Genomic DNA, 27,786 nt, shown 5'->3' with positions numbered 1-27,786 from the left:
TACAGAAGCATGCTTTCCTTGGTTCATTCAGCTCAAGGTATGAATACTTATCTATTTTGCAGTGCAAGTGATCAGCTGATTTTAAAACTCTCGGGGCCCGATTAAAAACAGTTAGCTGTAAATCCGCACAAGGATTTTTGCACTACTTGTGGGTTCAGAATTGTGATATTTGCTACTTATGATACTAATCCACCTGCACAATTACTCCTGCTCAAATGGCAGTGGTTTTGTGCAAACAGGAAAAATATTTTCCCCATGGAGAAACCACCACTCTACGCCCACACCAATGTTTTGGGGTGCTCTGATCTCCTTCGGACCCTGGGAAAGGGAAAAACTGCTGCAGCCCCACAGAGAAGAAAATCATTGACCGCTAGCAGGGTGGAAAAGTCCAGAGAGGCGTTTGTGAGTGCATACAAACTGCTGTGTTTGTGTGTAGACACAAACTATTAAGGCTAATCACAACGCTGACATCAACTTACTCCACCTGCGTGGGATTATTTTTAAATGATTGTGCATCAATTTTAGAGTAGAGTAAAATGATTTGCAACAACAAGGCCAGTTTTTGTAAAGACTGATTTCCAAACACAACTGGTTTTGTGAATCAGTTCTACTTTGTTAGAGCTAATATTAATCATAAGCAATTTCAACAAAACATCAATTATTTCATAAAGTTATGGTTTCAGTTTGATAAATCTCACCACATCAGTTTCTCATTGAAATGAACGAGAACACCAGGCGATGCCGCGGATTGCGGCTGTCTCTCGTAGAAAACTTTCAATTGATCTCAGACCTGACTTCCATTAACTCTCCTTCGGTCTCCGACACTCAATTGAGCAGAAAGGTCAAGAGCGCAAAATGGTTTTGGGGACTGTGAAGCGTTTTTTGTTTTCAAATAGTTCTCTCTCTCTCTCTCTCGAGGTTACTTTGCTAAACACTACTATAGAAATCAGTACTCCAAAATAATATTTTAACTGATCACACGGTAAGGCAACCCCTGATTGTTTCTTCTGCAATCCAGGAATAAAATTAGGCATGCGCTTCAGATAGTCAGATCACAAAAAGGGTCTAGACACTGCTTATTGTCAATTCTTTAGTACAAAAACATCCCAAAGCCCTACTCATTTTTTCCCCAAATATTGTATTCAGAGAAAAATAATTTTAATATCGAGTTAATCTACTGACAAATGCATTTCTTCACTCTGAATCATAACAGGCTGAACAAAATGGAAATTGAAAGGATACAAATCACACATAAGCCTTTAAAAAATGATTATGCAAGATCTGGTTTCAGGTTGGAGTAGGCGTCCGCATGAACCCAGATGACTACAAGCTAATAGAATATATGACATACTTCATACAAGGGGAGAAAATCCGTGATTAAAACTGCGAGACAGGAAACTGTTTGTCATGGAGTAAATTGGATTTTCATCATGTTTCTCTTAGGCCAGCAACAAATGCCAAATTGGATCAGCCAATTTCCGTGATCTCGTTGCTGTGGTTAACAGTCAACGGAAGCCGGTGGGACAGCCAAATGTGAGCCTGGCCGACGTCAAACTGTCCTTCAAATATAAGATGTCCATTTATTTACAAGGTTTAAACAGGGAGGGCGATGCTCTTCGCTCCTTGGTCAGCCCGACCGCTTAATTTATATTTATCGCACACGTCCCTACCATCTGCACATGCTGACCTGCCCAACATCCCGGAGGGAATGAAGCGGCATTGTTGGAAGATCTGATTAAAAAGCCACAAAAAGTAATCCATCATTTACAAAGAGAGATGTAGACAGTTCGAATGGCATCCTGAAGCTATCTAGGATTGTCTCTTCATTTTCTCCTTTCTGTCATTCCATCCCATGGCAAATATAATCAGCAGTGACTATGAGCACAGAATTTACTGACAGCACTTGAACGTTTAGCCACCGCCGGCATTAAATTACCTGGTTCCCTCAAACCTGATCCCGGTGATGGATTAAATTTACATTACAGGACAGGAAGGGGTCTGTCCCTCCAGGTTTATAGCCCTAATGCATTCCACAAGAATGATCTTAATGCCAGGTTCATTCTTGATAAATTCTTGTTGACGGACAGGTCACAAACTGTGGATGTTGGACAGAACAAGCAAAGATGCAAAAATGTATTTGTGAGGGACAGTTTTGAAAGCTAGTTATAGTGCTTGACTAGAAAATTAGGTGTGTATTTGCCCATGAAGTAAATTAATAAAAATATAAAGTTACCTCCATTAACTTTTTTAAGAAATAACGTGAAAAAATGCTGAAAAAGTAAACATGTCTCTTACTGCTTCCTTTTTTCTCTGTGATTCCTTCCTTCTTTCTCTATATATGTATGTGCCCCATCATAACCCCCTCTGTCTTTCTCTATTACTCTTTATTCCTCAATGCACCTCTTTCTGTCATCGTTCATCTCTCCTCTTACTTTCCCCGACTCGCATCTACCTTAAGTCTCTACTTTGTACAGTTATCTCTTCCTCTATCCTTCCATTTCTCTCTGCTCTTCCTCATATCTCTTCCTTTCTCCATGTTTCATTCTCCCTTCCACTGCCAAAATAAGTGAACTGAGCTCCCTCAAGACATTATTCAGGCAACTGCCTCATTTTGAGTTTTAAAGTGTTTTAGTGTTTAGAGCTAAAACGTTCAAGTGAGTCAAAGGCACATTATTTGACAGAATTGTAATGGCAAAGTACTGCCATATATAGAGAGCAGGATGAAATCAGTAGAGTTGAGGCAATGGGGATTGAGGAAGGTATTAAGATGATCAGAGAGGAGATGCTGTCGGAGGCAGTCTAATGAATACTAAGATAGGATTTAACTTGAAAGATAATAGGCAGCGAGAAGGGAGGGTAGAAGAAGGGCACAGCAGTGTGATGTACTTTCCAGGGGTTCTTGTAATACTTGCAGACTGATAGTTGTGCCAAAAAATAACTTTCTGTTTTAAACATTTTCCAGTGATAGTTATGAGGAAGAGTTCAGTCACAAATCATATAATGAGATTCACTGCCTTTGGTGCAAGACCACAAATGGAACTTCACAGGAATCTACATGAAGCACAAAACAAACTCTCCACCAATCACTTTCCTTATACTGGTACTTACAAATCATTCTTGATTTGTTCTCTCACATCATGGACAGTGCTGCACTCAGACCTGATTCCGGGGATGGATTACCCTTCCTGAAGCTCTCGATATAGGAGCAGATTCACTAACATTTTACTCAACGCAGCGCAGCGATCACAGTTGTTGTGCTGCGTTACATGAAAGGAAGAGAGCAGAACAGCACTGTATCTACTAAGATATGGCAATGTTTTCGCCTCATCATGCGCTAGTGTACTTTAGTCTGCCATGCGCCAACGTACACACCTTACACAAGCATAGGTTTTATACTGGTTTAATACTTTCCCACTTCACTATACAGTTCAGCACGTATACTAATTGGAAAAATGTGGAGAGTGTTAAAACTTGCTCCACTGTTACTCCTTCCTCCAGGAGGTATCACTTCTAGCCTGGGTGCTTACCAATCAAAACGCTGTTTTGCAGCGTTGTGATTGGATTAGGGGAGTCTATCCTGCTTCCTGCTTCCTGCTTCCTGTTCCAACAGAAGCCAGGGAGAGGATGGAAGAGAGGCGGCGGCCAGCCCACCACCCGGCCGGCAGTTAAGTGATTTTGTTTTTTCCCGGTTTCTCCACTTCCCCCACCTCCCCGACCCACTAATGATTCATGGGAGCAGCGTGACTGGATCCTTGGGCTGTTGCTGTCGGTCACCTTTACTGCAGCTAAAACTGTGCCTGTGGCGCATGCAAATTACTTCATTCTGGAAGACAAAACTAAGGGAGTTTCATCTCTCACTTTAACATACTCATTTCATTTAGTCGAAGTGAGCTATTGCACTGCTTTTGAGCCCTGCAGACAATATTTTAGAGCTAGCTGTTGTGGTATAGCTACAGAATTTAAAAGTGTAATTTACTTCAACCATCTTGGAGCTCTCCCTATGCGAAAGTATAGGGCAATTTAAAAATCTTTGTAGATTTAAAAAGCATAATTATATTTTAATGTAAAATATAAATATATACAATTTAAAGCAAGAAATATTTTCCAAAAACGAATAAAGTAAAATATTTGAAAAATATTAAACACATAATTTCCAGAAACTAATAAAATAAAAGTATACACATGCCATCCTCAAATTAAATTTGTATTAAATTATAAAATAATTAAATGTATATATATTAATTTTACACAATATATTAAACATACTTTTCTCACCCTTGCAAAGATTTTTATGTTTGTTTAATTTGTAATAAACATGGTTAACCATTATTTAATTCATTTAAATATTTTTTAATTTTTTAAACGTTTATCTTTAATTTTGTTTTGATTAAGGTCATTATTCAATTTTTACAAAACAATAAAAACTATACATGACTATACATAACTTTTATCATTAAAAATGTATCCATATGTGCAATTTGAATGTTAAAATAAATAATTAAATATTTACATTTTCTGTCTCCTTTGATGTCTATCGGAGTGTGTTACAGTAACTCGTACACACAAAAGCTAGAAACCGAGGGTGACAAGGCAGGAACGCTATTGGCACGTATGATACATCCACAATTGTCCCCTACTCCCATTCTCTCAGTGCGCGCACCTGGGGACACCCAATGAACCACCCAGGGAGTTATAAATGCAGCATTTTGAGATTACCATGCCAATATATATGGACCACGCACTCCCTGTCCCCTGCTACCATTGCTATTTTGTGCTGCTTGACACTTTACGGATAGATTTGATATGGGGTACGGGAAGACCCAGAGTGAGTGAGCCTACTCAAAGTGCAGCTACCACCTGGTAAGGATGGCTGGCTGTCCCAGATTTCCATGCTTACTGTTATGCAGGCCAATTACAATGGCTGTATCATTGGTTAGCAGGATTACGTTTAACTGATAGACTTCACTACGTGAATGCTGCTACTGGGTGAACTACATATATTGTTATTACCGGGCGCAACACACCACTCATCTTACCATTACTACTGGACAATACAGTTACATATTGGAAACATGCTCTTAAATACACAGCTGCCTCCTCAAATCGCACCCCTAATATACCACTACAAGGACTAACAACACCGGTAGGTTTACTCACATCCCTTGGGTTGGATCTCTGGCAATCTGCCGGGGTTCACACGATAGGAGACATGTTCATGGACGGGCAGCTCATGCCACACCAGGAATTTATTCAAGCTCACAAATTGTCTAACTCTCCCTTTTTAACCAAGGTGAACATCTCCAGGTGCATCCGCACACATTTGGCTCCAGCGGGGACAGAATCAGAGACACACTCTTTCATCCAGGCAGTATACGAATTGGGCGCAAGTGAACACCTAGTAAAATGGCTGTATAAAGGCCTGCATACTCATCCACACAGTTTATTGACACTCCTTAAAGCTCAGTGGGAGGAGGACCTTGGTCGTGCCTTACACGATTAAGACATGGTATTTTCTCATTGAATATCCAGCATGTTACCTCGCAATGCCTAGCTCAAATTTATCCAATTCTCACTGCTACATAGAGCTTATTTCAGACCTAAAAAATTACACAAAATATTCCCCACAGTGCCCCCAAACTGCCCCAGATGTCATGTAGACTCTGCAGACCTATTACACATGCTGTTGGCATGTCCCTCCTTGAAGTCTTATGTGGCCGATGGCCTTTAAGCCTTGGCGGATCTGGCAGGGGTCTCCCACTGGAACATGTGAGAACACTGTCTCTTGGGATTGAACCTACGTCCCAAGAACTCTAAAACCATGTTGTGATTTGTTGACTTGGCGCTCCTACTCACTAAACGACAGATTACCTGATGCTGGAAATCCACCAGAGACCCCCTTGCAGCCAGCTGGTGGGAAGAGGTCTTACATTGGGGCATGGCCATGGGCTAAGCACTACATAGAGAGGAGTATAGAGGACTTCGAAAGCAGCACCTTGCCTTAATGTTGGATGGTTTATTGGAAACATTCACGTCCACATGGATGGTAGTTAGAGACATGTAGACAGGGTGATGCACCCACCTCATAGGCATTTGCCATGACTGTTGATAAGTGGGAGAATATGCATGTGCTCCATGTTGACCTCCCCTTAAGGGTCTCGTCCCCCTCGCTCCCCAATGCCCTCCTATCAATACTATTCCTCAAAATCACACATCGCAGAAGGCTAGTTGGGGTTACGGTGGGGGTACAGTATTAGTAATTTGTTCAAGTTGCATAATCTCAGCAATAGTGGGATGCACAGTTTCAAAATATGCCCTTGTATCAACTGAAAAGCCCACCACAAAGTTTACGATGTATATATTCTTGAATGTCTACAAATAGCGATAGACTCAATATATGGCATGTATCTTCTTTAAAAGTGCAAAGAATGTGAGAAGGGCACTGTTAATGTCTATTAAAATCCACGTTATTCCTTCTTTGTTGGTTTTCTCCACATTCACACTCCTCCCCCATCCTGGGGCACTCCCATGGGAACACACATTTACACCTACGTACAAAGACCATTGTGAAAAAGAAACCCCTGTTGATTTTTCTGCAGTGAAAAGTGACATCTATGATGTTAGAAAACAAGCTCATTCTGATTCTGTCACCGATTTATATTTGCAGATTACACTTTTTTATCTATATATAGGAAAACTTTTGTGACTCGGCCTCTCATTAAAAATGAGTGAACTAGATACAGAGCTCGAGGGTGTGTTGATACACCCAGACAACAAGAAATCTGTACTGTGTTCTCAAACAGATAAGTCAAGAGTACACTTACTTAACATTTTTGACACATTGCCAATTTGTCCTGTTTATTAACATATTCGAAATTCGAAATGGAAAGCATGCAGCCCTAGAAGTGCTTTAATTTGCACATACTACATATGATATTGGCGTGCAGCATTTCATGAAGCACCATGCAATGAACCTTATCATGGTCTGTCATTCAGTGCTATTAGAGGTCCTCCTACCAGGCTCTGGGATGAGCAGTTGTGCGCTTGTCTGTACATTCCCAGCATCATTTTCAGCTAAACACTGGTAAAATCCCTCATCCGACTTTACAAGGCCAAGAATCCTCAGGTTGCTTCCTCCCTAGGGGATAGAGGGAAGAAAACAGGAAATTAGTGCCAAAAGAGAAAGAAGGCAAGCCACCAGGAGCGTGCTAAAACCGAGTGAAAGACAAGTCAAATTATTCAAATATTAGTGGAAATAAAGGGAGAGGAGTTGGCCTAATAGCTAGGGCGGTCAACCTCTAATGTGGGGAACCAGGTTCGTGTCTTAGCAATGACGCGGAACATCCTGTGAATCTGGGCAAATCCCTTAATCTCCCCATGCCTAACAAAAATTATGGTGTCCTCATGTAATACAACTGGTGCTATGTAAAGCGCTCTGATAACCCCATTCGGGTCAAGTTTGCTCTATATAAAACTCCGCAAAAAAATAAAAATGTAAAGAGTTGAAAAACATAGTGGAAGAACTATGAAGAGGGTCTCTTGGAAGAATTGTATTTAATGTTATTCCAAGGAAGATGAGAAAGAATGAAATGAGTTATTGTATTAAGAAAGGGTGCCCAATTAAAACATAAACAAGACCAGTGAAATTATGAGAACAAATAAGAAAAGGGGAACGTTGGAGGATAGAAAGAGGGTAGGAAGAAGGATGGAAGGATGGAAATACGCTAGGAAGAACATGTGGAAGAATCAAAGTGGAACTGAAAGTTGAAGACAAGGAGGAAGGGAAAGTGACAGGGGTAGTCAAGGAAGAAGGGAAAGTGAAAATGGGAGACAAGGAGGAAGAGAAATTGACAGGGGTAGTCATGTAAGAAGGGGAAGTGGGAGACAAGGAAGAAGGGGAAGTCGGAGTCGAGGAGAAACAGAAAGGGAAAGCAGGAGTCAAGGAGGAAGGGAAAGTGGGAGCAGGGGAGGGATAGAAAGTGAAAGTGGGAGTCAGGGACATAAGGGTGTGTGTCAAAGAGAAAGAGGAAGTCAGAGTCAAGGAAGAAGGGAGAGGATGTGGCCTAACGTCTAGGGCGGTCGACCACAGTTCTGGGGAACAGCGTTGGTGTCTCCGCAACGACGCTCAACATCCTGCGATTCTGGGCAAATCACTTAGGGGCATATGTATCAACATCACCATTTGCGAATCTCAAATAGCGATTTATAAAGAATCGCTATTTGAGAATTGCAAAACGGGATGTATTTAAAAAATTGCTAACTTTTTGCGATTTCTTAAAATTCCTTAATTGCGATTAGCAAATTGCGAAATCGCAATTAAGGAATACCTGCCCATTCAGTTCTATGGGCCAGGAGACCCATAGGAATGAATGGGAAGTAATTCTCAAATAGCGAATCGCAATTTGCTAATCGCAATTTGAGAATAATTTCAAAGGTGGAAGGGTGTCATGATGACACCCTGATGCACCCCTGAAATTAGCATGTGTGTGCATATGGCGCACATACATGCCCTAAGGGCATGTATGAGCGCCACGTGGCACTTTGTAAAATTCAAAAAAGTGCTTTTTGAAAGGAAATCGCAAATTACCACCAACTGGAAGTTGGTGGTAATTTGCGATTTCTTAAGGATAATTCGCACACCTTGGGTGCTTTTTACATATCATTTAAGAAATTGCAATTTGCGATTTCTTAAATGCTTACGCAAAATTAAGAAATCGCTAAATTAGCAATTCCTTAATTTTGCGATGGGATTTGCCTCATACATCCCGATTACCGATTTTTTAATCGCAAACGCTGTTATTTTGCGAATCGCAGCGTTTGCGATTAAAAAATCGTTTGATACATATGCCCCTTAATGACTTAATTTCCCCCTGCCTAACAAAAATGAATGTTTCCTTTACATGAGCAACTGGTGCTCATGTAAAGCGCTCGGATACCTGAACAAGTGCGCGCTATGTAAAACTCTGAAAAAAAAAAGAATGAACGAGGAAGTCAAGGAGGAAATGGATGTGGTGGTTAAGGAGAAAGGTAAAGTGGTAATTAAGGTGGAACCCAAAGCAGAAGTTAAGGAAAGAAGGATGGATTTGAAAGAGGGGAGGGATGGAAAGATTTGAAAGCAGGAAGGTTGGAGGGAATGAAAGAAGACTATAGAGACGGATGGAGGACTGAGTGTGGGCTTGCTTTATGTGACTTCAATTATGAAGTTAGCAAGCAATACTACATTATAATTATTTTGCTGATAAAACAAAGCAAGCATTTGAAATGCAAATGCACATGCGAACAGCTTGAAAAAATGAAAATTCGTTTTTGTCTTCTATGCATATATTTGGTTTCATCTCAGAAATTGGATATGAATAGGCATCTATCAGAAATCTGTTGATACCAGTTTTATTGCAGGATTTTGGCTTCCGTCAAGTTGTTTTCTTCAAAGCAGGTTCTGTTTTCAGATAAACGTTGTGCTAGCCAAATGCCCTTCCTTATGTTAGTTGAACCATTCGTCTTGGGATACAACCATGAGCAGACCACAGGGAGGAAACATTCATTGGCATTTGCTGCTACTGGGCAGGGTTTCAGTTTCCTCCTGCTGTTGCCAGACAGTGGAAAACAAGACTCTCTGAATTGATTCTAAGGAGACGGTACCATTTAGAAAAGAACAGAATAGATAGATTTAGGAAAACAGTTGTAAGACAAGTATGATATATTTAAGCAATTCCCTACAGCATCTAAGAGCAAAGTCGCCAAAAGGAACATTTCAGGAAAAATGTAATTGAATCTCATGAGGCACTAACAGCTGTTGCTCCTTATGGAATCACAATAGGGGAACGTAAGAAAACTTCTGAATTAAATATTCAGGGAAAGTAAACTTATCTACATAAAAGCTTGGTTAACGTGCATAACAAGTTAAAGTTCTTACACTCTATATTAACACTCTCAATGTACTAAATAAAATGAACGTCAATTGAGACTGGCCTGTGTCACATTCCTGAGCCAGTAATGCTCTCATTCAGAGCAAGTGAGGAAAAATAGACCTGGAAAAAAAAACAATCTGGCCCAATGAAAGCCTCCAAAACTAAAGGGACACAGGTCGTAGAAGCCCCTTTTTTCACAGTGTCTTAATACAGCAAATAGTTAGAAATCAAATGCCATGCTTGAGTGGTAAGAAAGGTGAAGTGCAAATAAAGGATAAAATAGATATTTTTTTTGTCGCAATGTGATGTCTACTTTAGCAAGAGCCAGGTCTGGTTAAAGACAAAGCTGCTCTGGATGTCATACTGGCCATTGTTTCAAGAATCCAAGGAGAGTGGACATTACCAAATGGTAGTCTGAGAATGGATGTTTAATATCAATCTGTGGACAGAGACCTTATCAAATATGTATGGAGTACTAAAAGTCTAGGAAGCAAAGGCCTCAACCTCAACAAACAGCTCAAACTCCCACCAAATTAAGAAATGGGAAAGGATAAAAGATTCCTAGACTAATGACACACTTAAAGGTCATATCAAATGAAAGGCCTTAAGAAGGACAAAGCAAATCACAAAGCACATTTGGTCTGATTTACAAAGGTTGTTTTATGAATAGTGGTGCCTTACTAAAGCCCTAGGGGTGAAGAGCGCCTCTTTTTCTAGGACAGATTTGTAAAGCTCGTTTCTGTGAGAAGATATGTATTGCTCCAAACTTAAATTAGATTTTCACGTGAATTTCCAACAGAAAGACATGCATAATCACAGAAGATAAAATAATTGTCAAACAAGCCCTTTATGAGGCACACCAACCAATCTGAGTCTCCCTTCTATTTGACCACTTTAAAGGCCTCTGCAGCTTTGGATTATCTCAAGATTTTATTTCGACAAATGTAGGTGCGGGTTTGGGTTACGACATAAACTGTTTAAGACCAAGTAGTAGATAATAAGAAATTGGCACTGATTGGATGCCACAGAGTTATACTTTTTTTTTTAATTGTGGGAGTCAGTAGAGGATTAGGGTAGTGCAACAAACAGCAAGAAAAAATGATCGAATCATGCATTAAACACTAAAAGCAGAAATGGAATATTAAGGTTCAAGAAACTAATTACCACAATCTGAAAGTAGTCACTGGGAATGACAACCTCCCCGTTCTTTGTCCACTTCAACGTTGGTGGTGGCTTTCCAGAGACGGCACATTCAAACTCAATGTCCATACTCTCATAGGCATATAAATTTGAAGGATGATTTAAATACCGTGGTGGAACTGAAAAAAGAAGCAGAGGACTGTTTGAGCATAAACGTAACTTTATAATATTCTCCTACATTGGACAATCTTACACTTTCCAAATAAAATTCTTCTGAACAACTAATACAAATATTATTGTTACATTTTAAACATTTCTTCAGGTTGCATTTCGGAAATCATATGCTAGACCATAGAACAGCTCTTAACAGTGGCATATAAAGTAAGCTCTTTCAAAGTTTTCAAACGATGCAAAATCTTGTTGCTGCGTGTCTGTTGATGGTTTAGAACTTAGAATTCTGGCAGTTTACAAACTCTCATTGATAGCACACGACATTGTTACATTGGAGAAATAAAACAATTTCTAAAATAAAGTATTACTTATTTTACAAAGATCTATTTTACAAAAAAACAAATGTAAAAAAATGTATCAATTATTTTCCAAAATAGATTAAATCATGAAAAAAGCTGAATCCTAAAAAAAAAAAAAGATTCCACAAAGAAAACCAAATTATTTGAAAACGCAATTTGTTAACCGATTTGCAATACTGTTTACAAGACAAACGTTGACTATTGAGTGAACATCAAGTAGTTTTTTTAATTTTTAACTCCAATGTCAATTACTTAAAATGTTTGAAAACACAGCTGGCCAACATTTTATTCAATAGTATGGGAAATAGTATTGGATTATGTAAAATGTTACCACCTAGAGCAAAAACATTTGTCCAGACTAATTGATGCAGGCAGGCTATTTGGACAGACCTACAAAACAAGCGTGTTTTGCCCTGGTTGTTTGCTACAAATATTAGGACTGATATACAAATGAGAAATCCAGACTTACTAGTCCCGCTTGTGTGAAAAAGCCCTTAGCTCAATCCTGTTCTTATTTTTCGCAATTCAAAAAGTGCTGTACTTTTGTTTGAAAGGTCCTAAAATGTACTAATGAGAATAGCATCTCAAGCATTTTTGCATTTGTTACACCATCATTAATTCATTAGAAACACTATAATTCATCATAAAGTACACTGGACAAGGTAATAAAAATTTAAATATGACCGGCAACATGAGTAATGCAACATAACTTTCAAAGCCAGTGACACCACATGGGGATATATTCAAGCCCAAAACACCTGTTGTGTCAACTTTTCAAGAATGTGTTCAAGGACACCTACATATTGTTAAAGCGTTTTCGAAATATTTACAATGTGCAAATGTTGTATGAAAATTATTTTTGATAATTAGTGTTTTTAATGATGCATGTAGGCGTAACTGCTGAACTAATGATGTAGTACTTAGAAGAAGTTTCCTATGTCAATTACAAGTGTAAATAATTGTATGAATAGTTGTGCCATATTTTCTTGTGATATGCCATTATTCTTAAAATGGATGCAGTTTCTAGTTTTCTACTCAACTTGCTGCTGTTCATTGCCTTTCCAAATCTGTGTTCTGCTGCAAAATCATCTCTTACCTTGTTTTTGTGGAGTATCAACTGAGTAACATCAATGTAATAGCAACATACAACATTGTTAGAAAGTGGGTATTGTGAATGAAGCTTCCACAGTGTGCTCAAAGGAAGTGTTAGTGTAGTTGTGCTATTTCTATGAGCCATTGTTTGAGAAATGTTTCATTTGGGTTATACATTTCTGGAGTGCAGTTGATGAGGAAGCAAGCGGAAGATGTCTCTTACATTAACAAATGGTAGTAAGATAAATTTTGAAAATGCCGTTGTTTCCAATGGCCAAAGAAACCTTAAATATAATCATAACTTGCTGAATTTGCAGAATCTGTTAACAGATTTTGTGATTTGCCTATAAAAACTTTGGGTTTCTGTTTTTCTCAGGTGATTTTGCTTCTTTCACAATTTTACTTGCAAATGATTTGCTATGCTTCTCTTTTGCCTTTAAACTTGCTATTGGGATGCTTTCAGTGCTGTTTATGAGTCTGACACTTCTGCTTAGATTCTGTCTAACTAGGGATTATTAACTTTTATGAATTTGTGTTTATATGTACTTCTGTAATTGGGGCCTTCAGGCAAATTAAGCATTTTTCTCTGTACCACATTTTGACTAGTCCATAATAAATTCACTTTTTGCCGTATTTGTGATCTAGAACTCAATCCTTCTTGCTTCCAATATTTTATACAGGTCAACTCTGCTAAATTTTGTTTTCCTTATGAGGAGTGTATTCTCTAATCTGTAGAATAAATGGACACACGAGACAAAATATTTTGGTAAAATATCAGGGTGATTATTTAATAGGGTGATGATTATTGACTTTCAATCCCTATAATACCAAAACACAATAGCAGTCATGCCCGAGCACCTGACCAAAAACAAAAATATCATTAACTTTCGCAGAACATTTCAAAGAGTGATTCCATGCTTAAGAACTAGATGCATGTACATTTCATACCACAGCACATCTGATACTGATGACAACAATGCAAGCTTGTGTATCCTCTGCTTGCTCAAGTAAAATATGCATCAGTGCAGAGAATACTCAACCCTTGTATGCATATTCTATACATAGCATACAAATAGCAAAACTTAACTGACACTAATTTGTAAGTTACAGCCGAGGCTTAACAATGTGAGGGGTCTGTCATGATGAAGCTCTTCAAATGCAAACATCCACTATTCATGAGAGGTGATGGGTGGGATTATGGTATAATGATAGGAGGGGATAGTTGGTGTTATTTGAATACTGGAACATACTCACATGCTCTTAAATTTAAGAAATTCACTATTGGTTTGCAACTCACATTGGCCCACCTCATCCAGTCCTATGTTAAAAGTGCAAATTGGCGAAGCAACTGTGATGACCCTGTGTGAGAGAATTTGCAACCAACCCTGTGTTCAAAGAATGAGTGACGAACAAAAGGCATGTTGGAGAAAAACAGTGAAACAAAAATGTTTACTTGTTTTTTTTATTTTCAATTTCATGATTGTCATTTGCGCTACTGGTATTTATTATGCGTGGCATAGGTTGCACCACTATCATCTGCTGTTATTGCCTTAAGTGCCTGTCTTTTATGAATATTATTAAACAACATTAAGGCATTCTTGCAGTACATTGCATTGCCTTACCCGGTTTTATAAATTGCCCTGTGAGGCATAGCCGAAGAACACATGTAAATGGAATATACAACTGTCATAATGTATGCTACTTTTGTAAATCACCCCATTTTTTCTTCTGAGAGGTCGATGAAAATGCACAAAGATGCACTGCACAGGTGCTCTGTTGGGCACCTGGACATTGTCATATACACGTTCATAATGCCCACAGTGAGATTCTTTGTGTCTGTCAAACTTAGATTTGGTGATAAAAATCTGCATATGTTTTCTATGTATGAGCTGTTCCAAACTGTATTGGGCACGTAGGAAAGGTATACTGCCATGCAGCTTGATGTTCAAAGTTAATTGCATAAAGGGAAAATGGTATTCAATTATACAGCTAACTTAAAATATAGGAAAAGGAAATTTTCTAGGCATGGGCTGTATACATTATAACGGAGACTACATATGGACCACACAAACATCTCATCAAAACAGAGTTATTCCTGACATTCTGCACTTCAGCTTCCTGCCAACATTACAATCAAATTCCTCTTATGAGCTCCCTCTGGCAATCAAGCTGAAGCAAGGCCAGAGGGCAGGTTAGAAGGTCTAAATCAAAATCTTTCAAAGATTAGAAGTAGACAAAAAAAACAACTAAGCTTTTTTTATTACACTAGAGAATGAGAGATGCCTAACCTGTGCTTGCCTCAGGCATCTCATTCTCCACTACCAGAGTCAGAATGTTTTATAACTGCCATTTCTTTTATTTCACACAATGTACACAACCCCATCCTAAGGTCTATTTTAAAAAGAAGCTATTGTCTTTGAAAGATTTTGTTGCATTGCTATAGGTATGCTAAGGTGAACTGCGAAAAGAAAGAACTGTGCCTGAGACTGTGTAAAAATAGTAATGAGCCGATCCATGACCTGCATAACAATAGCATTTAGGACACACAGTCAAGGTGCAATGTGTCCCAGGCTTAACAATCTTGTAGAATCCTTTCAACCAATCATAAAAGAAGTGAAGCATGTTCGTCTAGACTTAGTTATTAGTGCACTTAAAAGAAAAAGTATTTAAGTATCCAATAATAGTGAGTAACAGAGTTATTGACAAATGGTATCATCTTAATTACTTTATATTGATCTGGCTGCCCTTAAATGACACATCAGACCTAAGGAACATGCCACAAAATCCTTACTTTTGTCCATTTTACCCCCCAAAAAAATTTGCTTTACACTAATTCGCCCGAAGATTCACTGCAGGGGGGCAATGGTGGTAGCCTTTGATGGACTAGCTGGTGAGGGTGCCTTTGGGAGGTCCCTGCAACCCTTAGCGTCCCCTCCAAAGGGCCTTTAAAATAAGGCACACAATTGTTTTAGGTGCGTAATACGGTGCAGGTACACAGGAAAATACATTTTCTTATATTCCTATCAAAAAACGAAATACCCCTTAAAATGAAATGTTCCCCCTTGCAATGAGTACTACAGAGGGGGCTCCTTATGCAACACAGTTGTACCACCTGAAGGTGATACAGTTCAAAGTGTGCACTATACAAAAGTAATATCTATCCAAAAACACTACAGAAACAACATCTTGGAAATAGCCAACACTGCTGGGGAATTCAGGTTTAAGTAAAACCTGTGAAATATAAACAGGAACTACATCTCTGACATTGATCACTTTAACTTTTTGTTAGCATTTATTATTCCGAAACCAATCAGTATTTTTTCTCATTAAATATAGAACATGAAGATAAGGCCCAATAGGCACACATTTCAATGAGGTAAAGCCCTGAGGGTTTTCCAGGAGTACCAAACACAGGTTCAAATGAACTCTGGGAAACATTGTTTATCGAACTCTTAGTGTAAATTCCATCAATGTAATTTATTGCTGTGGGATTAGATACTAAGTAATATCTTTCGTTTGCAGTGTGGAGAAAGTGTACCCTCTGTATTGCATGCCACAGGGTCCATCATAAAGGTTGTCCATGGCCACTAGTTTTTGGGCTGAGAAAACCGATTTGGTGTAGAAATGGTTTGGTAGAAAACAGAAATTACCTGATGTGACTTAGACATTATTCAATAAAAAGTAGAATTATTGAAAGCAGGTGGCTAAACAGAAGATAGCAATGAATTCAATACAGCTCAATGGATACTAGTAATCTTTCTATGTATGTTAACTACTACTGAGTAAAGGTATATTATACTGTTAATAAACATGACATAGGGATTTTTTTATAATTGCATTGTGTCCTGTAAATATTGATCTTATAGAATAAGTAGCATTGCGAAATGGCCCTCACTGTGCAGTGTCTCGATTTAGGAATTATATATAATACAGGCTTGTCTATGTAGCAACACGATATGTTTAGTAAAGATGTAAAATAAATTAACTTTTATAACCGATTCCAAGCTCAGAAGTGAATCCCAGTGACACTAAGATATCTGTAAACACAACAATATACATGTATGTGCAGTGACATATCCAGTAGCACAATTGTGTATTTAAGAATGTATGAAAGGATCACCATGAGTACACTGAAAAGGTAATTACAAGCTGTTGCTAACTTTTTGAGGAATAAATGTTGTTGCAAGTAAAGAAATCTAGATCCAAGCTCAAAAAGAAATGGCTTTGTCAATTTGTTTCTCAGGGTTCCTTTTGGTACTATTTGCCTGTTTTTGTATGCCTCTCTATCTGAACGCTTAACATATAATTCAATATTATTTAGCATCACAAGGACTTGAATGAGCTGATATGGGGTGATAAATTCACAGTTGTTACAAATCGGGAGCATCACACTTAACGACAGCATGAATCGAAAGCTCACATGAGGAGGATCACAACCACATTTGGGAGTTTTGGAAGTATCAAGGTGTCTCAGGTTTATGAATCCTAATATAACGATCAGCAAAAGACACAGTAAAGTTTGAGATTAAGTTGCCTAACAGGAGAGTGCAAAGCAATGTTGCAGTTCAGCGGATCCCACAATAATGGAAAGAGTGCGTGTCCAAATACCTTAAACTGCACATTTTTACAATATTTGAACTTGAAGTCTGATCCTTTGAATTTAAGAAAGGAGTTGTGGGTTTCCAAATGTTGAATAAGTGGCAGGCTGTGACACATTACCTACAATATGCTTCAAAGGTTTGCCAGGATTTGGTAGTTCATGAAACATTTCATTGGGTTTGTTATCTCTTTTTTTGAAAAAGGATAGCGATTTTTTTCATCATAAAAATCAATAGCAGTTGTGTAGTGTTTATTCAACAACATTATTACAAAAGAGTTTGCTGTAAAGGTTTTGAGTGTTCTTATGCCAAGTCTCACTGTAGCCAAAGATGTTATTTATCTGTTATTGTATTTCTTGAAAGAACATGGTGAACATTTTCCATTTTAACACATTGCTCTTGAGTACTGAACTTATAAAATACACATTTATGCTTAAAAAATCTACCCTTTCTTCATTATCTCCCCTGAATTCTTGCTTTAACGGACTTCACTGTTGCTGGCATTTTAATTCTTTGCAATGTGATACTGCCATTTTGTGCTGAAGTGTGAGTGCCCTGTCCCTAAAACTCTGCTCTTAAAATGACTACACCTGACTGACTTAACTTTCTTTCTCAAACGTTTTCTTTTAAGGTCATCGTAGTTTGGCATAGAAATGTAATCAGTGGAGTGAACATTAAATGTCACAAGAGGGCTGCAGTGTGTATTTACTACACCCACAAATAAGAAAAAGGTGTATTACTCCAGAGAGCACTATTGTGCTTTGACTGGTCTGCAGTACAGACTGTAGTGGCAGAAAATGGCAGAAAATAGTGCTTTGGCATGAAGGATGCCTAGTTTTATATGTTAGCTAAGTCACCCATTGTAAACAAACAGGGCGGGATGCTTGATATATTAATGTTGGGCATCCTAGATATTAATGAATGTAATTCCCCACAGTGAATGGGTGCAACAAGCACTTTGTTATTCTGTGGGTAAAACTGTATTTTTCATGAGCGGGCTAACATATAAACTAAATCCACTTTTACATGATTTGGTCTTGGAAATGGTAATTCAATGGTTTTTTCCACTTCCACAAACACAAAGTCCCAGCAATGGTAAAAGTAGAAATTTTGTGATGTTGGGGGGAAAGTCTTCATGTAAAAGTGTACTTTGTGTTGCCAGGAGTAAACATATTTAAAACCTGTCTGTCTCACAGATCTGCTCAAGAGACTGAACACACGTCCCTAGGTTCCAGCACTGGCCGAAGAGAGGAAAACTCCTTTCCATGGGAAGGTGCCACGAAAGAGAGAAAATATTTATGCAGCTGGAACAAGGCTGCAGACACGAATAAAGGATTGTGCGGAGGTTTTCACTAAACTGAGAAAGGAACTGCTGCCAGAAATTTGCCAGGATTGGGAGTAGAAGGTTCTCCAATCAATGGGAACGATACCTCATCACCACCTCATCAGTACATTCTTGGACCTACGTAAAGCATTTTCAAGAGAAGAGGACTCTTCCTCACTAGTGGAAGAAAGAAAACAACAAATTACTTCTAAATCCTGCTGGTACCAGGGACTGGAATTGCTATCCATGGGTCAAGTGGCTGGTTTGCTTTTGCTGCTGTAGTAACACAAAAGGCAGAGTGACTCCTGACTCCAAAAAGACCAAGTTGACCAGTGTGAATTGGACCTTGCTGCAGTCCTAATTGTAGAGAGACCACTTGCATGGAAGCCTGCTCTCAAGACCTAAGGTCTGGAGGAGTGACTGGTATTAACTTTCTTTCATTGCAGTAAAATGGGTTTGGGACTTAGACTATATATCTGGTCTGGTGGAGCCCTGTCATGCTACAGCTTTCAGACTACTGAAAGATTTCAAAACTGAAGAAGTTACTATGTCCTAATATAAAACCTTGGACAGGAGACACAAATCTATTCCAAGGGTAAAATGACCTTGGCGGGCAAATGTCCAATAGAGTGTCCTTGATTGGAGCAGCTGGTTTTCCACCAGCATTACTACAATGTGCATGCTCTGATGACCATATGCTTGCACATACACCAAAGAATATCAAACATGCACTATAGATAAAATAGCACATGCAGCACAAATTACACTCACTGCTGGCCAAGTCCACTGGGACGGAGTAGCCATGGATTGGGCGAAGTCTAGCAGTGGTAAAATGATGAATAACACATCAGGGAGAAGACCACAATGGGTCAGCCCTTCATTTACTGCAATATCATACATGCCAACCCTCCTGATTATGGCGGGAGACTACAGATTTTAAGGCTAGTCTCGTGCCTCCTGATTCCTGTTTTCAAAAACCTGATTCCTGATAAGGCTTCTGCAGACAGCAACTAGTCTTGTGTGACTAGGAGTATGCACTGCCAGTAAACTGCTCCTCCAGGCCAAGGCACAACATTTATTATAACACTCTCTCTTTCTGCCATAGCGCTTTGCTCCAGACGGCTAAGGTAAAAAAATAAATGTATTTTCATTTAGTCCAGTAAGATGACAATAGACCCAATTCAGGCCTCAATAGAAGCCAATGGGAGAAATACATTCTCCTGATTGTTTAAACAAATTCTCCCACTTTCGCCTTCTAAAATATTGGCATGCATACAACATGCACCTTCCACTCCTAATGCTGCCAGGTCTTTAACTTACAATAAAGCAGCCATCTTTAGAATAGTTAATATGACATTTGTAATGCTGCTTTATAAAGGTCCTGCTAATTAAATCCTGTATGGCATGACAGTTAGAATGTACTTCCTCTCTATTCATGTGTTTGTCCCTCCCAGGAGCATGTTGGTCTTGCAGTGTTCTGAATAGTTGACTTGTATCCTTTGCTTACATTCAAGGAAATACTTTTTTCTTTCACTTTAAGTACTCCAAGGAAGTGCATGTGCTTCCTTGCTCTCTTCCCAGTGTGCTGCTTTCCCCCACACTCCCCTGACCCACTCATTTCTCTGTCGTTTCCCCTCCTTTTGTTCCCCATCCCTCCGAATCCTGCTAATTTGTAATTGTATCCCCACCCCTGCACCTTTGTTTTATTTTATTTCTTTTTTATTTATAGAGCATGCTGCACAACCAGTTGGCATCTGTTAGACCTGGCATCCTTGGCGTGGGTTCTCCCTTCTTTTTGCCTCTACCTTCTGTATTTTTGACTGTGTTGGACCTCAGTTTTGCTGGTTTATGTGCTGTGAGCACTTTACCATTGCTAATCAGTACTAAAGTGCAAGTGTTCCCTCAGTTAATTGTGATTCTGATTGGTTGTCCATTATTGGAATATTTGATTTACGAGAAAGTCCCTAGTAAAATGCAATGTGTGTGCCTAGGGCCTGTAAACCAAATGCTACTAGTGGACTTTGTTGTGCCACCCACATGATTAGCCTTGTACACATGGCTCAGGCCTGCCATTGCAGTGTCTGTGAATGCAGTTTTAAACTGCCATGTCGACCTGGCAAGTGCACCCACTTGCCAGGCCCTAATTTTCCATTTTTCTACATGTAAGGCGCCCCTAAGGTGGGACTAAGGCAACCCCATGAGCAGGGTGCAGTGTATGTGAAAGGTAGGATATGCACTGGTATATTTTACATGTCCTGATAATGATATACTGTCAGTTTTGTTTTTTACTATTGCAAGGCCTGTCTCTCCCAAAGGTTATCATTGGAGCTGCCTTGTAACATCTTACAAGTGTAACTTTCAATTGGTGGGAAGAGATAGAGGTTTGGAATTTGGCCTCCCTGAACTCAGAGTTGAAAGATAAATCTTTTAGCTAATATTTTGGTGTGTTTGTGTGTTTGCAAAAGCCACTTTTAGAAAGTGGGCATATTCTTGTTTAACCATCCTGTGCCTCTGCCTGCCTGTGGAATCATCATCTGGCTTAGAATGACAGGGGTCTGTTTGTGCATTCACTCTAGACAGTCACACAAAGGGAGTCGACTTGTGCCTTGCATATCCTGAAGGGCCATCATCAGGCTGATGGGTTTTCCTGGCCTACAATGGTGGGTGGAGTTGTCACCGACACCTGAATAGGGCTGTGCCTGCCCTCTCACAATGCCCCCCCCGGAGTGTGTCTGGAGCCAAGGCTGGGCAAAGCAGGAACTTTTAAACTGCAAAGACCTTCTTTTGAAGTATACCTAGTTCAAAGGCCAAGAGGGGTATAAGTATTGGACCTAAAACCCCAGACTTTTAGGACACTTCTGGATCAAGAGGAACCTCTGCGAAGGAGAAGAGCCGAAGAGCTGTGAGGGGGAGCACTGCCCCTCTTCTGTGTGTTGTTTTGCTGGGTTGGCCTGCAGTTGCTGCTTCTGCTTTGGAGAGAAAAAGGACTTTGTTGTGTATCCTGCATGTAAAGTTTGTTCAAGGGCTTGTGTGTGTTTACTTCCTTTTATGAAGTCTCAGGACTATCAAAGACATCATCTGCAGCATCCCTGCTTGGAGCTCCGACCTGCCTTGTGGTGTCAATTCCAGTGCTGGGCCCTTGGATGTCGTTTTCTTGCTTGAAACCATCAAAATCGACAATTCACCCTTCCAGCTCCTGTTTTGTGGTGCAGCACAACTGTGCAGGAGACATTTCCAGGCAGTGCCACCGTGCGGCTGAAGAAATCGACGCAGCACATGCCCCAGCCACAGCCTGAGTTCAGCACACCATGTTTATGAAGTCTGAGACCACCACACTGAATCCGATGCATGCCCTGCTGTGCTGTTGAAAGAATCGACACATCATGGGACCACAAATTAAAATATCGATGGCGCTTCGGTAGATCACTGTCGCGGCTGGATTTCCACACATAGCTTTTGAGCGCAAAATATTTCCAACACATCACCGACAGACCAGAACTGTCTTGGATTTTGACTCCATGTCTTCCCCTACAGTCTAGATTCAGCAAAACTCTTCTGCATGCAGCAGAACTGACGCATCGCCTCGCCAAGGACTCAGGAACCGACATGGCGTTGTGTTTCTGATGCTTTCCTCCTCTGTGATTATTTTTGTTGTGAACTTTTGTCCCATCTGAATATACTTCGTGTAAAATCATCACATTCATTGTTTCCTATATCAGAATTGATAAAGCCCTTTATATTTTATATAATCCCTGATATTTTGAGGTGGGTGAGGTGGGTGTGTTGGATTTTTGTCATTTTGGTCTTAGATAAAGGTACTTTATTGGTATACACTGGTGCGGTGTCCATTTTTAGCGTTGTCATTGTGGTACTGTGTGTGTTATGTACAAATGCTGTACACGTTGCCACTGAGATAAGCGTGACTGCTCGTGCTAATCTACCAAGGGGGTGAGCAGGGAGTACCTGGGTGTGTAGCTCCCTTATGCTGACTAGAAGGAAGGGTCCCTACCTGAACATGGTGCATACCGCTGCCAAATAGAGACCCCCCATTTCTAACACCATCCGTCTTAAAATGCTTTTTAGACCATTGCTGCCTGCTAGTGTGCATCTGAAATGCATGCAAGTGAGGTACCTAGGAACGAGCTTGTCATATTTTATTTGAAGATGGTCACCTCAGATGTGTGAGCAACCACTAAAGCCATCTTTGAATGTGTTTGTTAAAGTAGTGAAAATCCATGCAATTATTGCTGCAGTGGAAAAACTCACATCCACTGTAACCATTATTGAATGGCATTTGACAAAGCATTTGTTAAAAAATTCACCACGTCTCTGAATGCATTTGTAATATTTTTATGAATCCAGTCTTAAGATGGCCTCCTCATACAAATGTACGTTTCTGTTCACTATCTCATCCGGAAAAAAATAACTCGCAAAACCTATAGGTCTCGTTGCAAAGACCTGTTGGCTTTGCTAGTGTTTATTCTTTTTGAGATTGCATGAGCTCTGGCAGATAGCTAACGTTATCTCTAGTTAGACGTAATGAGTGTTAAAGTTCTAAATATCTCCGCAGAAAAATAATTGCAAAGGTATTTAAAAAAATATGCAAACACTTTGGAGTGGGCTGTGAGCCATTTTCTGCTTGGGGGCTGGAATAACCTTTGTGCTCACCACTAAAAGTTAAGTGCAGGCAGATGAAAGGAAGTCACAGCGAGTCCAGCAGCTCCAGGCAGCCCATTACACACACTGCTCTCTTCTTCCAATGAGGTGGCTGCATTAGGATCAAATAGAAATGATTCAAAAGGGCTAATTGGATTAGCAGGCTATGGTGTCAAGTGGCTTGAAGTTAACCAATGTCATTGGCAAGAGACATTTCCACTTAAAAGCATATTGGACTGGGAAAATGCACCATGCCTTCCATTCAAGGAATAACCTCAACAGTGTTAGCCATCAAATGCAAGATCCTGTAATCAGTGGGGAGAGGAAAACATTCCCAACGCAAACGTCAAGCTCATTGTTCCCCAAATTCATACTGGAGCGGTCCGTGCAGGTAAGAGCGTTGGGGCTGGATTGGGGGGGGGGGATTCGACAGACGAACATGAGGAAAACTTAAATAAATCATTAATTTTCCCTCATCGTCATCAGTCTAATCAAAACCCACCCGGCTCCACCGCCCCACCACTCTTACCTGCACAGGCCGCAGCTTCTTGTTCATAACTATCCGTCTAAAGATTGCAAGGAACTTCAAGGAGCTAGAAAATGCCTCAGGTTCGAAATGCAGGGGCACGTGACCACTGCATTTGGAAACACTCCGCTGGCTGCTTGTCCATACAACGTAAAGTAAAGCACAGTCCATGTTGGGTTGGGGCGCCAACTGCCTGAAAAATGCTCATTACACCTGCCAGAAGTTGTGGACTTACCAGGTAACCTGATCAAACAGATGAGAAGTATGAGGAAGAATCATGGAAGAAACTTGGCGCCTGCGGCAGGTGCCTCGGGATGAAATAACTGTCTTCATGCTGAGGCTCTATTAACACACATATAACAGGCAGAGAACATGAAGCCGCTGTGCAGGCTTCTCTAACACAGAAGACAAATAGAAAACAATTCAAGCTTACCCCATACATTTAACAGCTATACCATGGCAGCAGAAAAGTCAAGCAGGAGAGCCTCTAGAAGCAGAGCATCCATGGCCTTCAGCTTCTGGGCCACCTGACTCCTAAGGAGCTACACACGTGTGCCCCTAGGGCGCGGACTGTGCTGCAGGCAAAGCCCACACTAAGTTCTGCGTTGGTTGGAACCCTAGTTACACATAGTACATGTATGTGCGTGCCACTCCTAAAAGAGATGATTCAACTGCTCAATGTGCTGTTTCGTGGCGGCGTTAGTGCTTTTCAGTGGATTTTCAGGTCGTTGATTGTAGAGATGTTTGCCAAGGATATTGATTGGATTTTGAGGTTGTTCTTTGTAGAGACGTTTGTGGTTGTTATTCTTAGCAATTTCAGAGCGATTCAAGAAACTTCAGTGTTCAAAGTGTGACATTTGGTGCCGATCTGTACATTTCTGTGACGTTTTTATGTAATTCAGTTTTAGACTCCCAGATAAATTATTGAGAATCTCGAGTTCGGAGAAGCTTGCAACTGGTTGTAGCTGTAAGAGTGTATGTAGGCCGACAGTGGAGGAGAATGTAAGTTTATTGATAGGCGAGCAAAGGGTGATTGTATAGTTCAAAATAGTTCATTGTGAAATGCAGCAGAGTATATGTCTAGATAATGATGGCAACATAACATGTGTATTTGTAAAGCGCACGTTCACCCTCAGAGGGGCATCTTGGTCCTGAATAAAAGATGTTTATTGTTACCCAACTCAATGGTACTCATGACTAAAAAATGAAAAATATCCATTGAGTCACACTATTAATCCATTCTAGATCATATTACATCCTGACATTCATACATACACATGAAAGATGTAGAAAAGTAGTCATGTATTTAAATATCGACACATTTCTACATTAATTTACTTTGTATGTGTATTTTGAGAGGTCCTATCTTGTAGCTGAGTTATCATATTGACTGTCATTGTTGGGCTAGTCCATGTGTTTGCTATTTTTTTAATGACCATCAGTAAAATAAAATAACAAAAACAAGTCATTAACAATTAGTATGACAAATGCTATTTGGAAATAACCAGAGGTGGATGTGCACAGCCCATTACAGGAGAGGGAGAAGCATATGGCAATAAAATCAGCAGGAATGGGTAGCCAAGAAATGTACCTTTCTTCAGAAAATACAATAGAGCAATTAGCAAGTACATCACTGCCATTTATTACCATGATATAAAAAATAGCACACAAAAATATTAGAAATTAGTTGAATAAATACAATGCACGCCTAAAAACTGTTAAAACCAAAACTCCAAGAAGGCGTTGTCAAAAAAGAAACATGCAATGACAGCCAGACAGACTGACGGTTTGTGCTGCAGGGTTCCTGCCCATTTCCCTTTATTTCATTAAGGCAGCCTTTTGGGGAACCCTTGTCACATTTCTAGACTTATAAGGTATTTTGGGTAGTTAGTGAAGTTGATTCTACAAGAAGGGACATATATGCTCTGTTATAGTCATTATTTTCTTGTATCTGTAGCGTTGGTTGTCAAGATGCGTCCTCGTCAGATCAAAACAATAATGCTAAAAACACTACCAAGACTAACCCCATTTGTGATGTACATGGAAAAGCAGCATTTCAATACAGACATTTCTTTTGTAATGATGACCGTTAGTTAATCATTAGTCAAAACTAATATGCATCACCATAGTTTAAGAGTTCACCATTCCATGACAATTTTGTATTATATTCTTCTCTTGAGATGGACAGGCCATTTTTTAAAACTCAGCACAGGAACATTCACTATGTGGATGGCATGTGGCTAAATGACCCACTTTTGAAGCATGAAAAAACCCTGATAAAGCAATGGGAAGATTGCCTAAATTAATCTCCACCACAGGTAATTAATGTGAGGTGCATGTCAGTCTATTTTGGTTGTTTTTGCTCACCGAGTCACTACAGGCAGGGAGCAGCCATATGCACAAAGTCCTTGTTCCAATAGGAGCAGTCCAGCCAAAATGTTTTAGCAACAGTGCTTAATTTGTGCTATGGTTTCTGGTGCTCGGCACCAGCAAATATTTCCTAAAACAGTCACGTTTATTATTTTCCACCACAAAGTGGCACTGTTTACCTAGTTTTGAACATCAGCAAACTGTTTATTCAAAAAATATTTAAAAAATAAGAAGGCCGCCATATTCTGGCTAGTCTAACAGCTGTGGGTGGAGGGGAATAGTCCAAATGGCACATTCGTAAGAATGTGCGGGCAAATCTGCACCATTGTTACTGCCATTTGGCAGCACTTGGAGGGACAGTGATATATGAAAGTTACAGAGACTCTAAGAAAAATCTTGTGCGATGGCATTTTTTGGGGGGCAAATTAAACACTGCCCAGACATATCCCCTCTGAATGGAAATAGAAGCAACCCTAGAACAGTTTGCCTGGTTAGGCTTCGTCAATGAGACATAGTTTGAGTCCCGAAGTATAGAAGCTTTTTAGCTGTCTTGATTTTCAATCTACCACTTGCTTGAACATTAGTGTTTACTTAACATCTTACGACTGGTCGATTATTTCTCTCACTGACAGACCTACCTTTGATAAATAGCCAAAGAGATACAATGGGAATCTAATTTAAGACATTTTGTATATGTTCTAATTGCAATTACAAACAAATGACTAGTTTTCTCTACTCTGACAATCATACAATAATTATGAGCATATGTGGATTCCATTATGTAGTTGCATTTGTTTCTTCAATTTCATGAAACATCTGGTCCTTAACCATCACATTAAAATTGTGGATGAAATTTAGCAAAAAAATGATTATATTACAGATGGAACAAATTGGATTTACATTAGAGAGAACAGTGGTAAAGCAGATATGGAAAAGAACTCAAGTTATTTTATTTATTTTAGGGTTTTTGTAAAGTGCATCAATCATCCCCTATTGAATATCAAGGCGCTGATACGGCAAGCTGTGAGTTGTAGAGGCATTAGATGCAACATAAACCTCACCTCTATGTTCTAAATAACCAAGATTTTAATTTCTTCCTGAATCCGAAATATTCTTCCGTAAGACACAGATCTAAAGGTAGCTTATTCCACTGAACAGCTGCTAGATGAAAAAAGAAGGTGCCTCTACCTCTAACTCTGTTTATCTGCATTGATTTGAACAATGCAAGATTGTGAGAAATCAGTTCATGAGTAGGAGTGTAGAAATCCAATCTGGTTTGTAGGGTTACTGGCCCTAACATAAACAGCGCGTTGTGTGCATGAAAAAGTAATTTGATATTCGCTCTTTGGTGCATGGCAACTAATGTAGCTTAACTAGACAAGTAGATGCAGAACTATATCTTTTTTACATGTCAGTTTGGCTGCTGCACATGCTTTACTTGAAGTCAGGCAAACATATAATCTGCCATGCTCACATACAGAGCATTCCCATAATCTAGACTACTTGCTGTGAAGGCCTGGACTACTGTTTTCCTCCATGTCACATCCATTTAAAAAGTCTCCTTAGTCATTCTAAAGTGGCAAAATATTTGCCACAGGTGGCCTTAACTTGATCTTGCATACATAACGACTTATCAATGAGGACT

At 39.6% G+C, this 27,786-nt stretch overlaps 1 protein-coding gene across 5 annotated transcripts in view; it reads right to left on the bottom strand.

Annotated features, from left to right (window-relative positions):
* DCC (DCC netrin 1 receptor) overlaps window positions 1–27,786 on the bottom strand; it is a 1,201,728-nt gene that overhangs the window by 445,041 nt on the left and 728,901 nt on the right. For all 5 annotated transcript variants that reach the window (XM_085629855.1, XM_085629864.1, XM_085629892.1 and 2 more), the window contains exons 6-7: window positions 11,070–11,224; window positions 7,015–7,135 (exon numbers count right to left, since the gene is read on the bottom strand). In XM_085629855.1, coding sequence (XP_085485981.1) covers window positions 7,015–7,135; window positions 11,070–11,224 — 276 coding nt within the window. The remainder of the gene's footprint in view (window positions 1–7,014; window positions 7,136–11,069; window positions 11,225–27,786) is intronic.

Source organism: Triturus cristatus, chromosome 2_1, assembly GCF_964204655.1.
Source record: "Triturus cristatus chromosome 2_1, aTriCri1.1, whole genome shotgun sequence".
In the NCBI taxonomy this organism is placed as follows: domain Eukaryota; kingdom Metazoa; phylum Chordata; class Amphibia; order Caudata; family Salamandridae; genus Triturus; species Triturus cristatus.
This window is presented reverse-complemented; position numbering and strand designations above follow the sequence as displayed.